Raw genomic sequence first — 15873 nt, 5'->3', positions numbered from 1 at the left:
GCCTATTTCTGAACAATAATGGATTCTACAGTTGGAGAATAGCGTGTAAAGAAGAGAGATTGATCATTGGCCACAGCTCTCTTATTTGTCCTTTATTACATGTTGGAACTTTGATAGCCTGGAAATTATCTAAGAGCTTATAAAAGTCCTTGGGTGTCATGGAAATAGGCCAAGGACACATCTATCTCCTCCTCAGGATACAAATTCTAGCCAAAATTAGAGCGAGGGTAGGCCTTGCATTCAAGTCCTTAAAACACTTGGGCAGTAGTTGGCACCCTCAAATGAGACGAACACATTCTTAAACTATATAAAGTGGTAGAATTTTTAAATTTTCATTTCCAAAAAGAATCCAATTATATTCCAGTAAAAGCCTCAAACTAATAGAAGATGAATTGCAATGTAGTTGGACTTCTAAAGGAGAAATCTAGGAATGTAAAATAAGGGTCCCACATCTTCCATAGTCTAAATTTATTATAATTTATTGTTTATAGCAAAATTTAAAATATTTAAATCAAAAAATATTATATAGAAAGTGAATTTTAATTATTGTCATAATGAAGCCATTTTAGTGAAAATTCAAGAATTTTCTTAGATTAAACAAATAGTATAGCAAATAAATTTTAAATAATTTAATGAAAAAGCATAGACCATAAATAAGCACATAAATCTTAGACAATTTCATATAAAAAGCATGTTAGTGCCTAATCTGTGAAAATCTGTATAGGCGTGTGTTTAGTTCCACATCGGCTATATACTGGATAGATATTGAGTATTTATAGAAGGCTAAAAAATCTAAATAGTATATTTCGTTATTTTTTAAGATAAAATCATGGGTCGTGACGCACATTATCTAAGCCCATAATAAGACACCAGAATGGCCCATATTGGGCTTATTTTGGGTGGTATTCGGCTTACTTCGTCGCCGGATCCACTGCCACCGGCCGATGTTTAACCTGCCCTTCTCCTGAGATTTTGATGCTGTCTCTCTCTCTCTCTCCGGATGGCCTCCTCGTCCGGCAGCCGCAAAGATTGTCCGATATGTCTTGAACCCGTGAAGGATGAGGCCTATTTAGATCAATGTTTCCGTAAGTCTCTCCATCTTGCCTCGATTTCCTGCCTCTATCCAATCTAATAGGTCTTTTCCTACCTTCCTGCTACTTTTCTTTTTAATTTTTTGGGTTTACTGCATGTGCCTCTAATTACCTCCTGTGTTGGGTTGAGTTTCTTCAAATAATCTCAATTACTACTACCTTTTTCGATTTTGGTGAACAAATGATCTTTGATATATCAAAAAGATGCGATGAATCACTATATGCGAACCTTTGCATCCAGGGTTAACTGAAGATTGCATGATAGTTAATTAAGAATGTGGCAATTGACATGCAAGCGCATCAAGGAATGAATATGCTTTGCTGTAGTTCTTGTCCTTGAATCTTATGAACTTCATCTTCCTCACCTTTTTTTTTTTAATTTCTTTTTCTTTCTTATTTTCTTTTGTTGTTAACCAATTCACTAGGAGCTGTAGAAGATTTTGTTATCCTGTTGGTTTGAAAATATAATATTTGTTTGCCTAGTAACTTAATATTGGTAATTTGCAGACATATCTTGTAAGTTTTCCAGAACTGTGTAAGTGTTTGTCCTTGTAAGGTTTACAACAAGGAGAAAATAAGATTGATGAAACCATAATATGGAAGGCTGCAAATGAACCCAGCCATTCATGAAGAATTTGAGCTCTTTCAGTAAGGAAGCAAGGAAAAATTAAGGAGTTGAACTTGTACTATGTGTACTATGTAATTAAATAAGTTAAGATTTGGCTGTTCAGGTAACTGGATCTCTAGGTTCCGTTGCAAGCTCCTTTGTTGCCCAACCAATTTGCAGAACTGCAGAAGGTGACAATTGGTTGTGGGCTGCCCAGCAAGTCGTAATGTTCTCAAATTTTTGCAGGGTTATACTTTCATATATATGCTAGCATATATAGCCATGAATAGGATTGCTGGTTAAGTTATAAATATAGAGATAATGTCATTGGGTATAGAGACTGAGATCTCTGGACAATGTCAGGGGAGGGTTATATGGAGTTTCTTTTGTATTCCTATAGAGTTATTCTGCAATATTAACTGAGGGGAATCTAGTAATCTGTTGAAGAGGAAGGATAAATGTTTCAACAAAATTCCTCATGAATCATGAGATCAGAAGCCTACCTATTAAATCAGCATGCCGATAGTTTTGGTTAGCCTCTTTTGGATATGAGGAAAACCTTATTTACAAGCCAAATCCCCTTTCTTCTCTTCATCTATTCAAGATGGCACAAAGCTTGCTCCTTGTTCCAAAAGTAATGTAACAGGAACAAAGCATGCTTTATAGTAGGTTAAATGAAACCGAAATATGAAAGTTTGATTACATATATTAGGAGAAATGATGATATTACTGGATGCTTTAAACTCTTTTTAGAGCCAAATTGGTTCTACATGTCAAAGCAGTGTCATCAAGAGAATTTCTTGTGCGTTCTTGATAATGGCCCTCAGATTTACTCAGGGCATGGTGTTATTTTTTGAAATAATGGAAAAGGGAGTAAAAAGAAGCAGTATTATTGTCCTACCATATAGTTTCATACAAAGAAACTATCAGAATGGAAAGAAAATAAAGGTAATCAATTAGGATAATGAGGTCGAGAAGGCTAGTGTAGTGTCGGTGCACCGAAAGATCTACAATATCTTTGTTCTAAGGCCACTTGAGATAAATTCTTGCATCTTGTTCGCTAGGTCTTTAAGTTGAGTTTGGCCAAATGTTTGAACTGGTGGGCACTTCCATTCAAATTAGAGCACAATATGCTAGTAAAAAGTTTTTCTGCAGGCAGCTTTAGGAGAAAATATATGAAGAATTCTATAAACAGAATTGGTTTAAATTCATCAGAGAAGATCAGAGGGAAGTCAGAGAAGAGTTGCAACAAGAAGGTAGCTTCCTTGAAGCTAGAAATAAGGAAAAAGAGTTAATGAAATGATGTTCTGTGGTACGTAGAGATAAGTGAAAATCTATATTGCCAGAGCCTAGTTAAACAGTCAGAATAGCATGGTTTTGACACTGAGTTTTATAGATACTGAAACGTCTTTTATCTGCAACACTGGAAGTAAATGAGTGAGAGAATTGGTGGTAGTGATCAGGAGGATAATAGATGTAGAGAAATATTCAAAGAAAATGAGAAACGGAAGGCAAAATAATTACTATTCAGTAGTCATGCGTAATTACTGATTTTTCAACCTTATAGACAAACCCATGATGCAGTAATAGCTTAAGGCCTTGCTTACAATTGGATCATCTTCATTGTTGGTAATTTGATTCCTATTCTTTCCTGACCAGCCATGATGTTAAGGGAAAGCTAAGATTGTTAGAATATACTTCTCATGTTAAGGCCAAATTGCTAATCTGTAACACAGCAAGGAAAATTTTGCTTTTCCGTCTTGCTTACCTTTGTGTAGAGTATATTGAAATGTATGAAGTATTTAGTATATCATTGAGGGACAACATGATGGCTTAAAAATTTTTGTTGCTTGTGATGTAATGTTTGGTTTGAGTATTTTGTATGCAGTGAAGTGACTAAAGTATCCCTTTAGGAAATAAAAAAAAATAAATCCACAACTGTAGATATAGCGGAATTGGTTAGCACTAGCAGTAAAAAATATATGGGCATCGAATATTGTTTAGTATTCTTCAGAAGGAAAATCTATATTCTGAAGTGTTAGGACATGTTAATCCCTACGTTTCCTTCTATTGTTTCTCAGAAAGTAAATTCTTTAATGGTCGAAAGCTTCATTTCCATTTAAGTATGAAATAGCTATATTCCAATATACTATAAAGCTTATCTTTACTGTTTTTGACTTTCTTGCCACTTCACAGATGCATTTTGCTACCAGTGTATTGCTCAGTGGTTAAGATTGGTGGCTAACAAGCATTCCCAGCCAATATCTTCAATCAGATGTCCTCTTTGCAAGGTCAGCTGATAGTGATGACTTGCACCTTTTGTGATTAAATATGATTCATCCGTTATTGATTGTGGCTAACGGTTAAAAATAATATGTCCTCCAACAAGGACATATACAAGCAAGAATACTAGCATTCTACAAGTAAATTTCTTGATAACATACACTATATTATGTGGTACTTTTAGTACCAAAGGAAATTGTTGGTCAAGAATGCATCTCTTTGATGGAGAGAAATCTGGAAAGGATACAATTTAACACTAGTTTCTTCATTACTCATAGACAGAGTGAGTAATTGTTGCCTGTGTATTTTAGAATTTTTTCCACAAACACGAATCACCATGACCTGATTTATTACTAATATGATACTTAGATACCTAGTCCATGCTGATAGATATACAGTAGTGATGTCCGTATGTAATTATGACTTTTACCATTCTTGTTATAAAACGTGCAGACAGAAAACTTTTCTATAGTCCATTGTTTTGATGGTGAATCCTTTCAGCGGCATTATGTAAACCAGGATCATAGAAAGAGGTTTGTGGATGATCTTTAACCATTCTCTTTCTTTGCTGGTTAGCAATTGAAAGGTCCATTTCTGTTTCCTTGTATTGTAGTCATTATATTAATATTATATTTGTTCATAATATGCAGTCATCTTTCAAATGTTCATGAGTTCAGACGGCAATTTTATAAACGTGAGGCAGGTATGGTGTTCATACACAGAACACATATTTACATATACACAGATACATTACATAAGTATGTGTATCTGTTGCCTCCCTGTTCGTTTTCTTATTCATTTGTACACTACTATTTTATTTGGTTCGTTTCATTTGCATTTTGGTTTATGTTGTAAGATAACAAATTGGACCAGGAATCGCAAACAATATATTTGATGTGCAACAATATTGGAAGCGCCATAAATATCGTCAGAAAAACATCTGGCTTCAAAACTGGTTGAGAAGGGAAATTCAGACTCTTACACAGGTATATTTTAGGGCTTGTTGCTTCCATCTTTGTTTCTTTAGGTGCTAAAGGTGCTAATCTAACTGCACCTGTCTCATCTGTTTGGGGTCGAATCTATGGATTGATGGTATAATCCTATTGAATCTTGAGAAATATCTAGAACGGGCTCTAAAGTTGATGTCAATTTAATAAACTGGGGCGAAATTACTAGGAAAGCAAAGTCCATTTAACATGTATATCGAGAATGGTAGTGTGGACACCACCAATCATTCAAAGAAATGATGGGATAATTTTCCCAGGTCAAACAATTGGGGAACCTCCCAAGATCTGTACCTGGAATTTCCTCCAAATGGAGGAGGTGTGCAACTGCTGGACTATTGCCTGATTTGCAAGAGGTATTTTTTGTGTATTTTAAACTTGTGCCGTAAAGGAGCATGCATCGATGGTCCTCCAAACATGGAAAAGAGTCTAGACAAAGAGGTGAATGTATCAGCCTGCCTAGAATTTAATAGCTCTTGGGGTACAGTCCCTCTTCACTCAAGAAAGCAATAGATGCACAACTTTTTTCATTTTGGCAGGCAAGCTGGGGAGGGAAGGGAGGGGGCTGAATATGTTAAACCCATGCTTCCAAATATTTAAAATCCTGCAGTAATTGGTTAGTGATTACAGTTCTAAAAGAAAAAGTTAACCAGTGCAAATAACCAACAAATGCTTCACAACTGATTAAGCTAGAATCATCATATTACGATATTTCAAACTAATCATAACAATAGAAATGGAAGTCTAGTATTTTCTTGTACAATTTCTTCAATATTGGGGCATCGGGTTAAATTAATACCATAATGTATATACAAGCAGCAACTGGGGAAATTATGTTCTGGCAAAACTTTGTAGGTATGACATTTCACCACATCCATAATTATTTAGAATGCAGAAATTTGAAGTTAATTGCCATTGTATTATTCTTGTACCCCTACATTTGAGGTTATTCATCCTATAAGCGATGCTTCATCTTCATGCTGAATAAATCTCCCAGTGGACTGAGATATGTGGGTTGCTTTTTGTAGTTTCATTTGTTCCTGAATTTCCCTAAGAAAACATCTGGATAACTCTGTTGTAGCATGCTTATCTCATCATATGTCATATTGGTCACACACCTATTTCATCAAGAAGCAATCTCTGTTGCATGTAGGAGGAGAACGTTGACATCATTCTGCATCATATTCATGGTGTCATCGAGTCTTTCTTGAGAAGGTAAATTCCTCAATTTCCTCTGGACATGAAGCTATCATTGAGTTCTGGTTCTTATGCTCTCAATCAAGACTGTTGAAGTAGAAAAAATAGAGTTTCTTTCATAAAGTATTAGTATTTAATTGCACTTAGTTTTTCCCAATAAATATTTATTTATTGGTGAAGTGTATCTTGAATTTCTGTAATACTGATCTCATGCATCCGCAACTGCTCCTCAAAATCCATTACAACAAGCCATTGCTATTGAAAGGGCAGATAAATGCTTCAGCTGTTCAGCCATGTACCAAGTAGCAAATGTTTTTCATTTCCATATAACAATGAGCCATGGTATTGAAAGGGCAAATAAATGCTTCAGCTGTTCATCCATGTACCAACTAGTAAATATTTTTCATTTCCATACTATGCGATCTTAAAATCATAGATCCAACCGTCAGTTAAGATTGATTTTCCATGGGAAGCTATGGTAACTCGGTAAGCATGGCAAACCTGAGGCCCTGCCAAATTATATTGCATTGACTAATCAATTTTCCTTGGCAGAACTAAGGTATAATATTACATGCAGTACCAATTGGTACAAAAATTTAAGAAATTCCTTGTTGGAAAATTCAATGACTCTGAACCTTCAGAAGAAACTTTATTTAGAAACCAAATGTGATCTTCCACACTTGAACAATCTACCATTGAAAATGATTTGTAAAGTACTCTGTAAGGGGATTTACATATTACATTGCTATCTCATTCCTCTCTTGATCCGCTAATTTGGAGATCATGTGTACAGAACCTATTTCTGTCAGGCTACAGTTTTTATTTTCCTGAACCAGAATACCTATGTTATTGGCCTCTTATGATCTGCCATCTTTTGGGTGGTATCCTTATAGTATTATGAGCCTCAATACTTTCTTCCGCCCCATGTCTGTTCGAATACAAAATTCACCTTTTCTTGATCACACCTCATAAATTGCAGTAGATCTCATTTCATTTCAGGTGAATTACCTTCTGGATCAGTGGTGTTTTTTTTTTTTTTTAATCTTTTATCTTTTTTCTCTTTTAGCAGACTGCTCAGGGAGGAGGAGAAGGGTGGGGGGTGGGAGTGAGGGGAAGGGGGGAATTATTAGTCAATGATAAGCTTCAATGTTGCCACATCTCTCATATTAGTTTGCCGATGGAAATAAAGATATACCAGCAGTTTTCTCTGTTTTCTCATGGAGGTTTTTCAGTTTGGATTCCCTATTTTTATTGCTTGTATACTCACTATCATCAAACTATCATCAATCGATTAATTATTGCAGAGAAGAACAGGAGGGCATCAAGGCCATGCCTGAGCAGAAGCGCGAAGAGTTCAGGGGCTTACTTTCTGATGCTGCTAGGCCATTTCTTCTGGGATACACAGAGCGTTTCTTCAGTGAGTTAGAACTGTTCTTGGCTTCAGGTCTAAATATCGAAGCCTACGATAAAGTTTGTAAGCAGCGTTTGGGTTTGTTGTCTGGTGAAACAAGAGAGACCAGTGAAGAATTCTGTGATGAATATCGTTACTTGCATCTTCTTGATGAGGATGCAGAGAAAACTGATTGACGAATTTGTCATAGTTGAAGTAGGTTTACTTGCATAATTTTCTTTGCTTGCATCTTTGAGAAATGCGAACATAACCCATAAATATTAGAAGAGAGAGAGAGAGAGAGAGAGAGAGAGAGAGAGAGATCTATTACGTCTGCCGAGCAATTCTCTCTTCATGTTCTGTTTGGATATTTGGACTAATGATATGAAAGAAATGTAAAAAAAAAAGGATGCTACTACCTAGCTATGGTAATTTCTATTTGGCTTTTCACAAACTATAAGAAAAATCACGAGAACTTTTACTACAGTTAAAGTTAATATATGATTGCAAGCTAGCTAGACTTAGACCTATTCTATTGAAATGGGAGATTTACCAAAAGTAATTGGTGGTTGGGTTAAAGTTGGAATGAACATGAACTGATTCTATCCAGCCTACTTTATCTTTAGTTTAAGACTAGCCTGATGTAGATTTCATCTTTATGAAAAACTATCTCTAATTGAAATTGGATCGTACATGTTTAGATGCTATCCACTTAAGCAAAGAGATAGGGGTTTGATTCTGGTTGGGTCAAAGGGCAATGTCAGATGAATAATCCCCCCCTCCCCCCTCCTCTCTTCAAAAGAAATTATATATTCTAATAATGAATTTCTTGCCTCTTCAAATTCATTTTTATTTTGAGATGAAAAATTAATTTTTTCTTAAAAATTTATTTCCATCTCCAAATAGACAAGCCTTATCCAACTTCAAGATCTTTTATTTTTATCTAAACCTCATGATGGTTAATGCTTTACCATATGACAAAAAAAAAGGACATACAAGAAAACTAGAGTACAGTGCTTTATAATGCATTTATAAAACACAAATAATTGACTTGTACCTTGTTTGAAGACAGCACAGAGCATGGACTTCAAAAGATATAGTTAATAATAAAGTACGGAAGTAAACCTGAGGGCAAAGATGTATGATTGCAATCACATCTATATATATGAGTAATAACATATATGACCTTCAAATCTCTCCCCATTAGGCCTCTCCCCTTTTCATTACCATTTTTTTTAAATTTTTTAGGCCTAGCCTCTCTCAATTCTCAGTAGAGTCCTCATTGGTGTTTATTCTTAAAATTTGGGTGTGATACAATAGGATCATGAAAGAAAGACATGGATTCTTGTGTAATGCTCTCAAAATAATTTTTAATCACTCCTTTTGCAAAGAGAACAATGCCCAAATCTTTTAAAACATAATACAAAAAAGCAAAGCAGAGAAAGATCAAGCTAAAACTAGCCGTTTATATTCAAATAACCAACATCTTCCATAATCCAACACCACCAAAATAGAAAGAGACCAGGTTTATAATTTCTAAATTAAAACCCAAGATTACAAGTTTGAAAGAGTTGGACACTAGGTTTGGTGATTTATTGCCCTCCTCTTTCACCTCAGCATCATTTAAAAGTATTTACTTCAAAGAAAACATCATTTCAAATACCAAACCTCAACCCATCCCCAACCCTAGCTGGTTTTTTGTGTGGAGCAACTTGGAATTGCACCAATCAGGGTGGTGGTGGCCTTCGTGGACCACAGTGATGGGTCGGATGATGACCAGCTGTGTAATATCTTTGGATAAATATCTCCAAAATCTTTATCCAAACAACTTTTTGAATAATCCCATCAACTTTATGCTTCCCTTGGAGACGTTTCATGCTGGCATGCTGCCATTTGTAATCATCCAGCAAAGGCTCATCTAGTCTTCTTTTTGTAGGCCTGCCATGATGCACAAATCACATACCACTCAATGCTGTCAAGGTGTGATGTAGTTTTGATTTGTCGCTGTGTGGATAACTTGGATTACCCTGGCAAAAGGTTTGATATAGTTCTGATATCCGGAACATCAGCAAAGCCTATAGCACCAAGATGTGGTTGGCCGATTCATATTACTAATTGGAAAGTCGAATCATGAGAACCAAAGCAAAATTTAGCATGCCTAGCATCATTATCCTTGCGATTTGTTCTTCCCATTTCTTGTCAAAACAAAATTCTCAACAAGTTGATATAAGATATGAGGTGCCTTGCATATCTCTATAATAGCTTCCAAGTGAGAGACATCTAAGACACTTTGTTATTTACAGGTAATTTACATATATATTTATACATACATACATACATACATAAACTTCTGTGTTATTGTTACAAGCTGAGAAATTCCAAACTCACAGCTTTTTTTAAACTGCATTGGCAGCAGGACAAGGCAGATAATCTACACACGTAGGAAACCAGAATTTGTGATCTTGCTGCTTTGCTACCTAATAAAATTGTGATTAGTTAAAGTACATTTACAAATTTAAGATCAGATTCAATGGCCCTAGTGAAGAACATAAAAGAGCTGTCTGGTTGCCAGCAATTTGTCTTTTGACTATGAGAAAAAACTCTACTCCTATTGTCTCTTCAATTAGTGCGCAGACTTTGCTCCTATTAATTCTGTTCAATTTGTCTTTCGACTATGAGAAGAAACTTTGCTCCTATTTCCCTTCCATAGTCAATAGTGTGAGCATTCATCATTGCCATGGATGAATAAGAAAAGCTCATAGCCTCTGATTTGATGGGTTTACATCAAGTGAGTGTCGGGAAACCCTTTTGTCGATAGTGATTTCAAGAACAAGTCTACATGCCTTCTCATATTCCACCACATTGGCCAAGTCTACATGCAGGCTCCATTACATCTACATGATTTAAGATAAGCAACAAAATTCAATATTATCATGCTATATGAACTTGGTTTCCTCTCGACGACTTTGTTAAAAAAATATTTTGATTAACAGACTACTAGTTGCATGGTTCATTGTACTTCCTCATATATAGATACATGGTAGCCAGAGAGACTATCTGATAATGTGTCAAAATGTCACCAAGCAAATATTAAGTCAGCAACGCTGGCTTGATTGATAGTAAAGCAAATCAACTTTAAATTTTGGACATCAAATGTGGTGTCTAGTCTTTTACTTCCCTCATTATATGGACAATTTGGTGGTAATCACTATCACTGCACCATGCTCAATGTGGCTCTTTTTTTCCCTGTTGGTGTCATGCAAAGAGATGCGATCCCAAGTATCTTGTCAATTCGAGGCCAGATAGTTGCCCATCCATCTATGTCGTCCACTATCTTTTGACATACTAAGATGTGGATTGGATCCACAGGGAACATCTTCACGAGCAAATTGTTAATTTCATGGAAAAACAAAAAGTATATACCAGTTGCCCATGCTAAGATGTGGATTGGATCCACTTTGATTTCATTAAGTAGATGAAATCAAGTTAAAAGTTGCTTTGGATATGAAGTTATTGTTAATACATTCTGAAATTATTTGGCTGTGCCAGCTTAAATAGGAATTATTTATTATTTCTTTCATGTCCTTTTGTTTTGTGATTTCATTTTTTTTAGATATCCATATATATTATAATTCTTGACTTCACACACTTGAGAATGTACCACTCGGAGATTCCAACTAAAACTTATGATTGTTAAGTAGAGAGGTGTAACAGCTAGGGCAATCCCTAGTTCATTTTGTGATTACAGAAGTTCAAATTCATTTTTTCTTATGAATGATGATAAATTTTGTGCTTATGAAGAATACCAAGATCTATTGTCACATTGGTAGCTCCAATTTCTCGTACCTTTTGCTTTGTTAAAGAGTAATGCTACACATCTAGCAATGGCACTAGGAAAAGAAAAAGGAAGAAAACTATGCCATATGGGCAAGAAAGGATTGGTGTGACTTAGGAATTAGTCAAGTATATAACAAGTTTGTAGCATGAAGGATCAATCTTTTTATGATAGGTGGCAATGAGAGTATTTTCTTGGTAGGAGGACCCTGAAGATTTTTTTTTTTTAAATTCTATTTCAAAGTTCAATTTGTAGAAATACTAATCCACTTGTGTGCTTTCTCCTCTCAATATCCTTAATTTGCTTTCTTCCCTGGCAGTTTAGTGGTTTGTTTTAATTCTCATGGTCCAGATACGTGAGCAATACAAGCAATTAGGAGAAGAACTATCCATACTTCAAGTACATCGAAGGAAAAAGGCGAGTATGACTGCTAGTTCTTCCTTAATGGGTGATGATGAGACGAAAAAATGTCTCATACAACTAGAGAAGAAGATTGCCCAACTCACTGAGATTGTCCCGAGATTAGCAATACTTTTAGCAGAAGTACTAGTAACTTTTATTGCAAAGTTATCTCCTATGGCTTAAGATGAAGATCCACCATTAAGCAAGGAGGATGAGGATAAGCAACCTACGGGTACAAAAAATTTCTCTCTTCAACCGTTTAGAGTTGAGTCTCGAATTGAGATTTCTGTATATGATGGGGTTGTTGATGTGGAAAAGCCAGATAACTGGCTAGACCATTTAGAGACATACCTTACTATTTATGGATACACAATATTCAGAAGGTACCTTTTGCTCATCTCAAGCTTTCTAGCCATACTTTTATTTGGTGGAATTCGTACATGAGGAACAAGGATGTTTTAAATCTAATATGGAATAAATTCAAGAGCTTAATCAAAAAGTAATTCTACCTAATTGACCATGAGAAGGATCTGTGGATTATATAAGAGTACCTGCGATAGATGTCTGATCAGTCTGTCCAAGACTACACTATCGAGTTTCATAAGCAAGTAATCTTTTTCGAAATCTCCATCGACGATCATGCAATTTTTATGAAGTATGTTGGAGGTCTCCACGAGGGCATATGAAAGGCACTGAAACTCTTTAAACTTGAAGACATCAGCGAAGCCAGCATAAAGGCCATGGTGATTGAGGAGAAGAATCGGCCTAGGGAAGGCAAAAAGGGTGATAAGTTTAGAAAAATGGTAAAAATCCATGCCAAGAGAAGAAGCAAGGTAAGAAGCATGCCAATACGTGTCAAAAAATTTATTGTAATCATTGTAACCTCCGTGGACATACCAAGAAGAAGTGTTGGAAACTTCATCCCGAGCTGCAGTCGAAGAGGAAGACGTAGAAGGATAAGGATTCTAAAAAGAAGAAAAATTCACTTCTCAATATTGTAGAAGTTGAGCTTGCCCAAGCTTGAGCAAGCAGACTTTAAATTAAGCTTGATGGCGAGAAAACCGAGATAACAATTGAAGTAGATTTAGAGGTGTGAGAGAAATTCTTCCGCCTGAAGATCCAGTTGAAGCAGAGCATCATTGAGGCTATTATAGATCTTGGAAGCTAGAAGAACCTCATCTCTAAAAATCTGATTTAAAAGCTGGGGTTGTAGATTAAGCCTTATCCATGTCCCTACTTTTTTGGTTGGATTTAGAAGGACGTTGAATTGAGGATCATTAAGTAGTGTACCTCAAATTCGCCATAATCGAGAGGTATATTGATGAGGTATTTTTTGAAGTAGTTTTTTTAGATGTTTGCCAGGTTATCCTTGAGAGCCCGTCCTTTGGGATCGAGATATATTCTTTTACTAGAATTTCAAGAAGTATCATCTTGCAAAGGATGGAAAAAACTTTGTTGATCCAATAGATTGATTTTGATGAGGACAAATTATTTGATTATGATACTAATGATTTTGTATTTTCGGAGTGGTTAATTTATTGTATAGGGAGCTCAATGAGTTTGAGATGTTAGAGAAGCATGGCAAAATTTTTTGAAGAGTTTTTGAGAGTTTCAATAATGGACGAGTCGCCCCAGCATAAACGAGTCGATCCCTGAATATCACAGAAAGGAAATAGAAAGTAGTTTAAAATAGTCCTTTCACAAGTCGACCCCTGACGATCACGAGTCGATCCCTAAAAGAATTAAGTCAACTCGTCTGTGCCTGACAATATTAACAACAAGTTTTTTGCGAAATCAGTACGTTTATATTCACTCCCACCATCTATTTTAGCTTCTCTAATGGCTAAAAACATCTTTCAACCAGTTGTTGAGGATATAAATGCATGGAAACACCCAAAGAAGATAAGAAGAAGAGAGGGGATCAAGAAAAGTGAGTGGATAAGTAAAAGAAAAGGAATACAAGTCTATTACCACATCTTGAGCTTCAACTTGAGGATCAATCTAAGACGTGACCATTTAACTCCTCCATCCATTTTAAAGAGAACTTTTAAGTATTGAGAGAAAGCTAACTTCCAATCTTCAAGTTTCATCGCAACTTCAAGAGCAAGCGAGAAAGGGAAAAGGGAAGTGTTGAACTCTACTCACCAAGATCCCAACTTTCAAAGCAATCAAACTTGAACTTCAACGATATCAATCCAACCTTTGCAGAGGTTATATTGTATGTATTTTCTATCCTTTTTTTTTACATGAGATTAGAAAATCTCGTCTAAGGTATAGCTGACACTGTGAAAAATCAGTTGGCTTGTAAGGTTTGGCTGTACCTATGAAACAGCTAGGTTGCGGCCGACTGCCCTAGAAAATCGACTAAGTTTTGCTGAGCTTGAAAATCAGCATGGAGTTCCTAAGGGTTGGAACTTGGGATTTGTTTAGTTGTACCAGCAAAACAACTTGATTTTGGTTGATTGTCAGAGAAAATCAGCTGGGTTTGATTGTGAGCCCAAAAAATAACTAAGCTATAATCTTGTTTATAGATTATAGTAAAATTTCCAAGGGGAAAGCCTTGAGAAGTGGATGTAGGACCTGAGTTTGGCTATAAACTACTATAAAATCTTGGTGTTTGCTTTGTTTGTGCTTGTTCTTATCTTCTGTATTTATTTATCATTCATTTTGCTGTGCATAAATTATAGATTAGTTTTAATTAAGAATTGTTTAAGTTTATAAAAAGTTTTAAAAAATTCAATTCACTTTTCCTCTTGGATTGCCATCTTGGGCAACAAATTTCATGATCAATGCCTCCAAAACACAAGGTAACATTGACCATGCAATTGCTGCCTAAGCGAAACGACTTGTTAATACCTGCAACAAGTTTGTGATAGAGGTACAAAAATCTGATGTTATTTATGAGAAACCAAGCTCTCATTCTTTGGTTCTATTGATCGATCTACTAAGATCAAGATCGAGGAGTCGCCATAGTCATCATCGACAAGAAATGACAGCAAAGAGCAACCCTACTATAAATTCCAGATGTAGGAGCAGGGTAAGTGGTTCGCCGAGACTCGAGAGAGAAGAAGAGCCGGGCTAAAACCATCTTTAAGAAAAGCTAGGAGGTTCAACCCCGAGTCACTGAAGCAGGTGTCTTCTCACATTAAGTTCTAATTTAGTGAGCGCTAAATCTCCTAAATAGGGGGATCTTTGATCTAGGAGGATACTCAAACTTGATGTGGACCACTTTAACCATTAAGAGCGGGGCAAGATAGGATTCAGGAGCGAAATTTGCCATATCTAAGGCTGCAAATGGGTCGGGTTGGCCTATGACCTGAGCCGACCTGACCCACTTGACCTGACCCGACCTATTTTGGAGGACCTGTGGGGCTAGGTCAGGTTCCATCCTAAAATTGGACATGTTTCATTCTTTGGGTTGGGTCCGAATTTACTGAATTCTGACTCGACCTATTTGAAATTTGGATAATTTTATATTTTCAATACGACGACCTGATCCGACCCGATCCGATCCGAATGTGTAACATTATTTGGGCCCACAGGAGTGCAAATAAGTTCGAAAGCTATAGATGAGTTGATCCGAACCGGAACCGATCCAGACCCAAACTGGATCCAAATTTTTTGGGTTCGGTCTAGGTTATACATGAACCCACCCAACCTGAATGACCCATTGGGTCAAAAATTGTAGCGGTAGACCCGAAAAATTAGGACTCAAACAAGAAACCGAGTTGGGTTGGGTTACTCATAACCTGACCTATTTGCACCTCTAATCACATCGAGAAGCCGAGTCGCAAGCCAAACTTCCAGAGGCTATAATTTGGTCATACGATGCCCGATTAAGATATTTTTTTTAAAAAAATTAGGTATCTTTTCGAGATCTATAATTTTGGGCCAACTATCTAGAAGGTTGAATATGATCAAACTAAAAGTTTTTTTTTTTGGGTAAGACTTTGACTGGGCATAGTTCTCTATCCGAGAAAAATCAGACGGAGCGATAGAAGATAGAGTTAATGTAAAAGTCGAGATCTACCTTCTCGAGGCTTTTTGCGTTTTCTAAAATATTT

At 36.1% G+C, this 15873-nt stretch overlaps 1 protein-coding gene across 2 annotated transcripts; it reads left to right on the top strand.

Moving 5' to 3' along the window:
• Nucleotides 1-890: 890 nt before the first annotated feature.
• LOC103708012 (RING/U-box superfamily protein) lies at nucleotides 891-7806 on the top strand. 2 transcript variants are annotated; one of them, XM_089924986.1, is made up of 8 exons: nucleotides 891-1085; nucleotides 3895-3989; nucleotides 4435-4514; nucleotides 4632-4684; nucleotides 4855-4967; nucleotides 5246-5341; nucleotides 6139-6200; nucleotides 7487-7806. In XM_089924986.1, the coding sequence occupies exons 1-8, from the start codon at nucleotides 1001-1003 to the stop codon at nucleotides 7767-7769; spliced, it is 867 nt and encodes a 288-aa protein (XP_089781112.1). In that variant the 5' UTR covers nucleotides 891-1000; the 3' UTR covers nucleotides 7770-7806. The 2 variants fall into 2 exon arrangements, with proteins under 2 accessions (XP_089781112.1, XP_008790986.3); XM_008792764.5 differs by lacking the exon at nucleotides 5246-5341 and having other exon boundaries at nucleotides 894-1085.
• The last annotated feature ends 8067 nt before the right edge of the window (nucleotides 7807-15873 follow it).

The sequence above is a fragment of the Phoenix dactylifera genome, chromosome 8 (genome assembly GCF_051530095.1).
Source record: "Phoenix dactylifera cultivar Ajwa chromosome 8, Ajwa_hap1_PhDact_Kaust_v1.1, whole genome shotgun sequence".
Classification (NCBI taxonomy): domain Eukaryota; kingdom Viridiplantae; phylum Streptophyta; class Magnoliopsida; order Arecales; family Arecaceae; genus Phoenix; species Phoenix dactylifera.
The sequence above is the reverse complement of the archived record's forward strand: the minus strand, read 5'-3'. Positions and strand labels throughout refer to the sequence as shown.

Excerpts from the sequence above, each read along its gene's own strand:
- LOC103708012 (XM_089924986.1), top strand. The coding sequence starts at position 1,001 with ATGGCCTCCTCGTCCGGCAGCCGCAAAGATTGTCCGATATGTCTTGAA. Across the intron at positions 3,990-4,434 it reads TCAGATGTCCTCTTTGCAAG|ACAGAAAACTTTTCTATAGT; the intron begins GTCAGCTGATAG and ends TAAAACGTGCAG. Across the intron at positions 6,201-7,486 it reads ATCGAGTCTTTCTTGAGAAG|AGAAGAACAGGAGGGCATCA; the intron begins GTAAATTCCTCA and ends TAATTATTGCAG.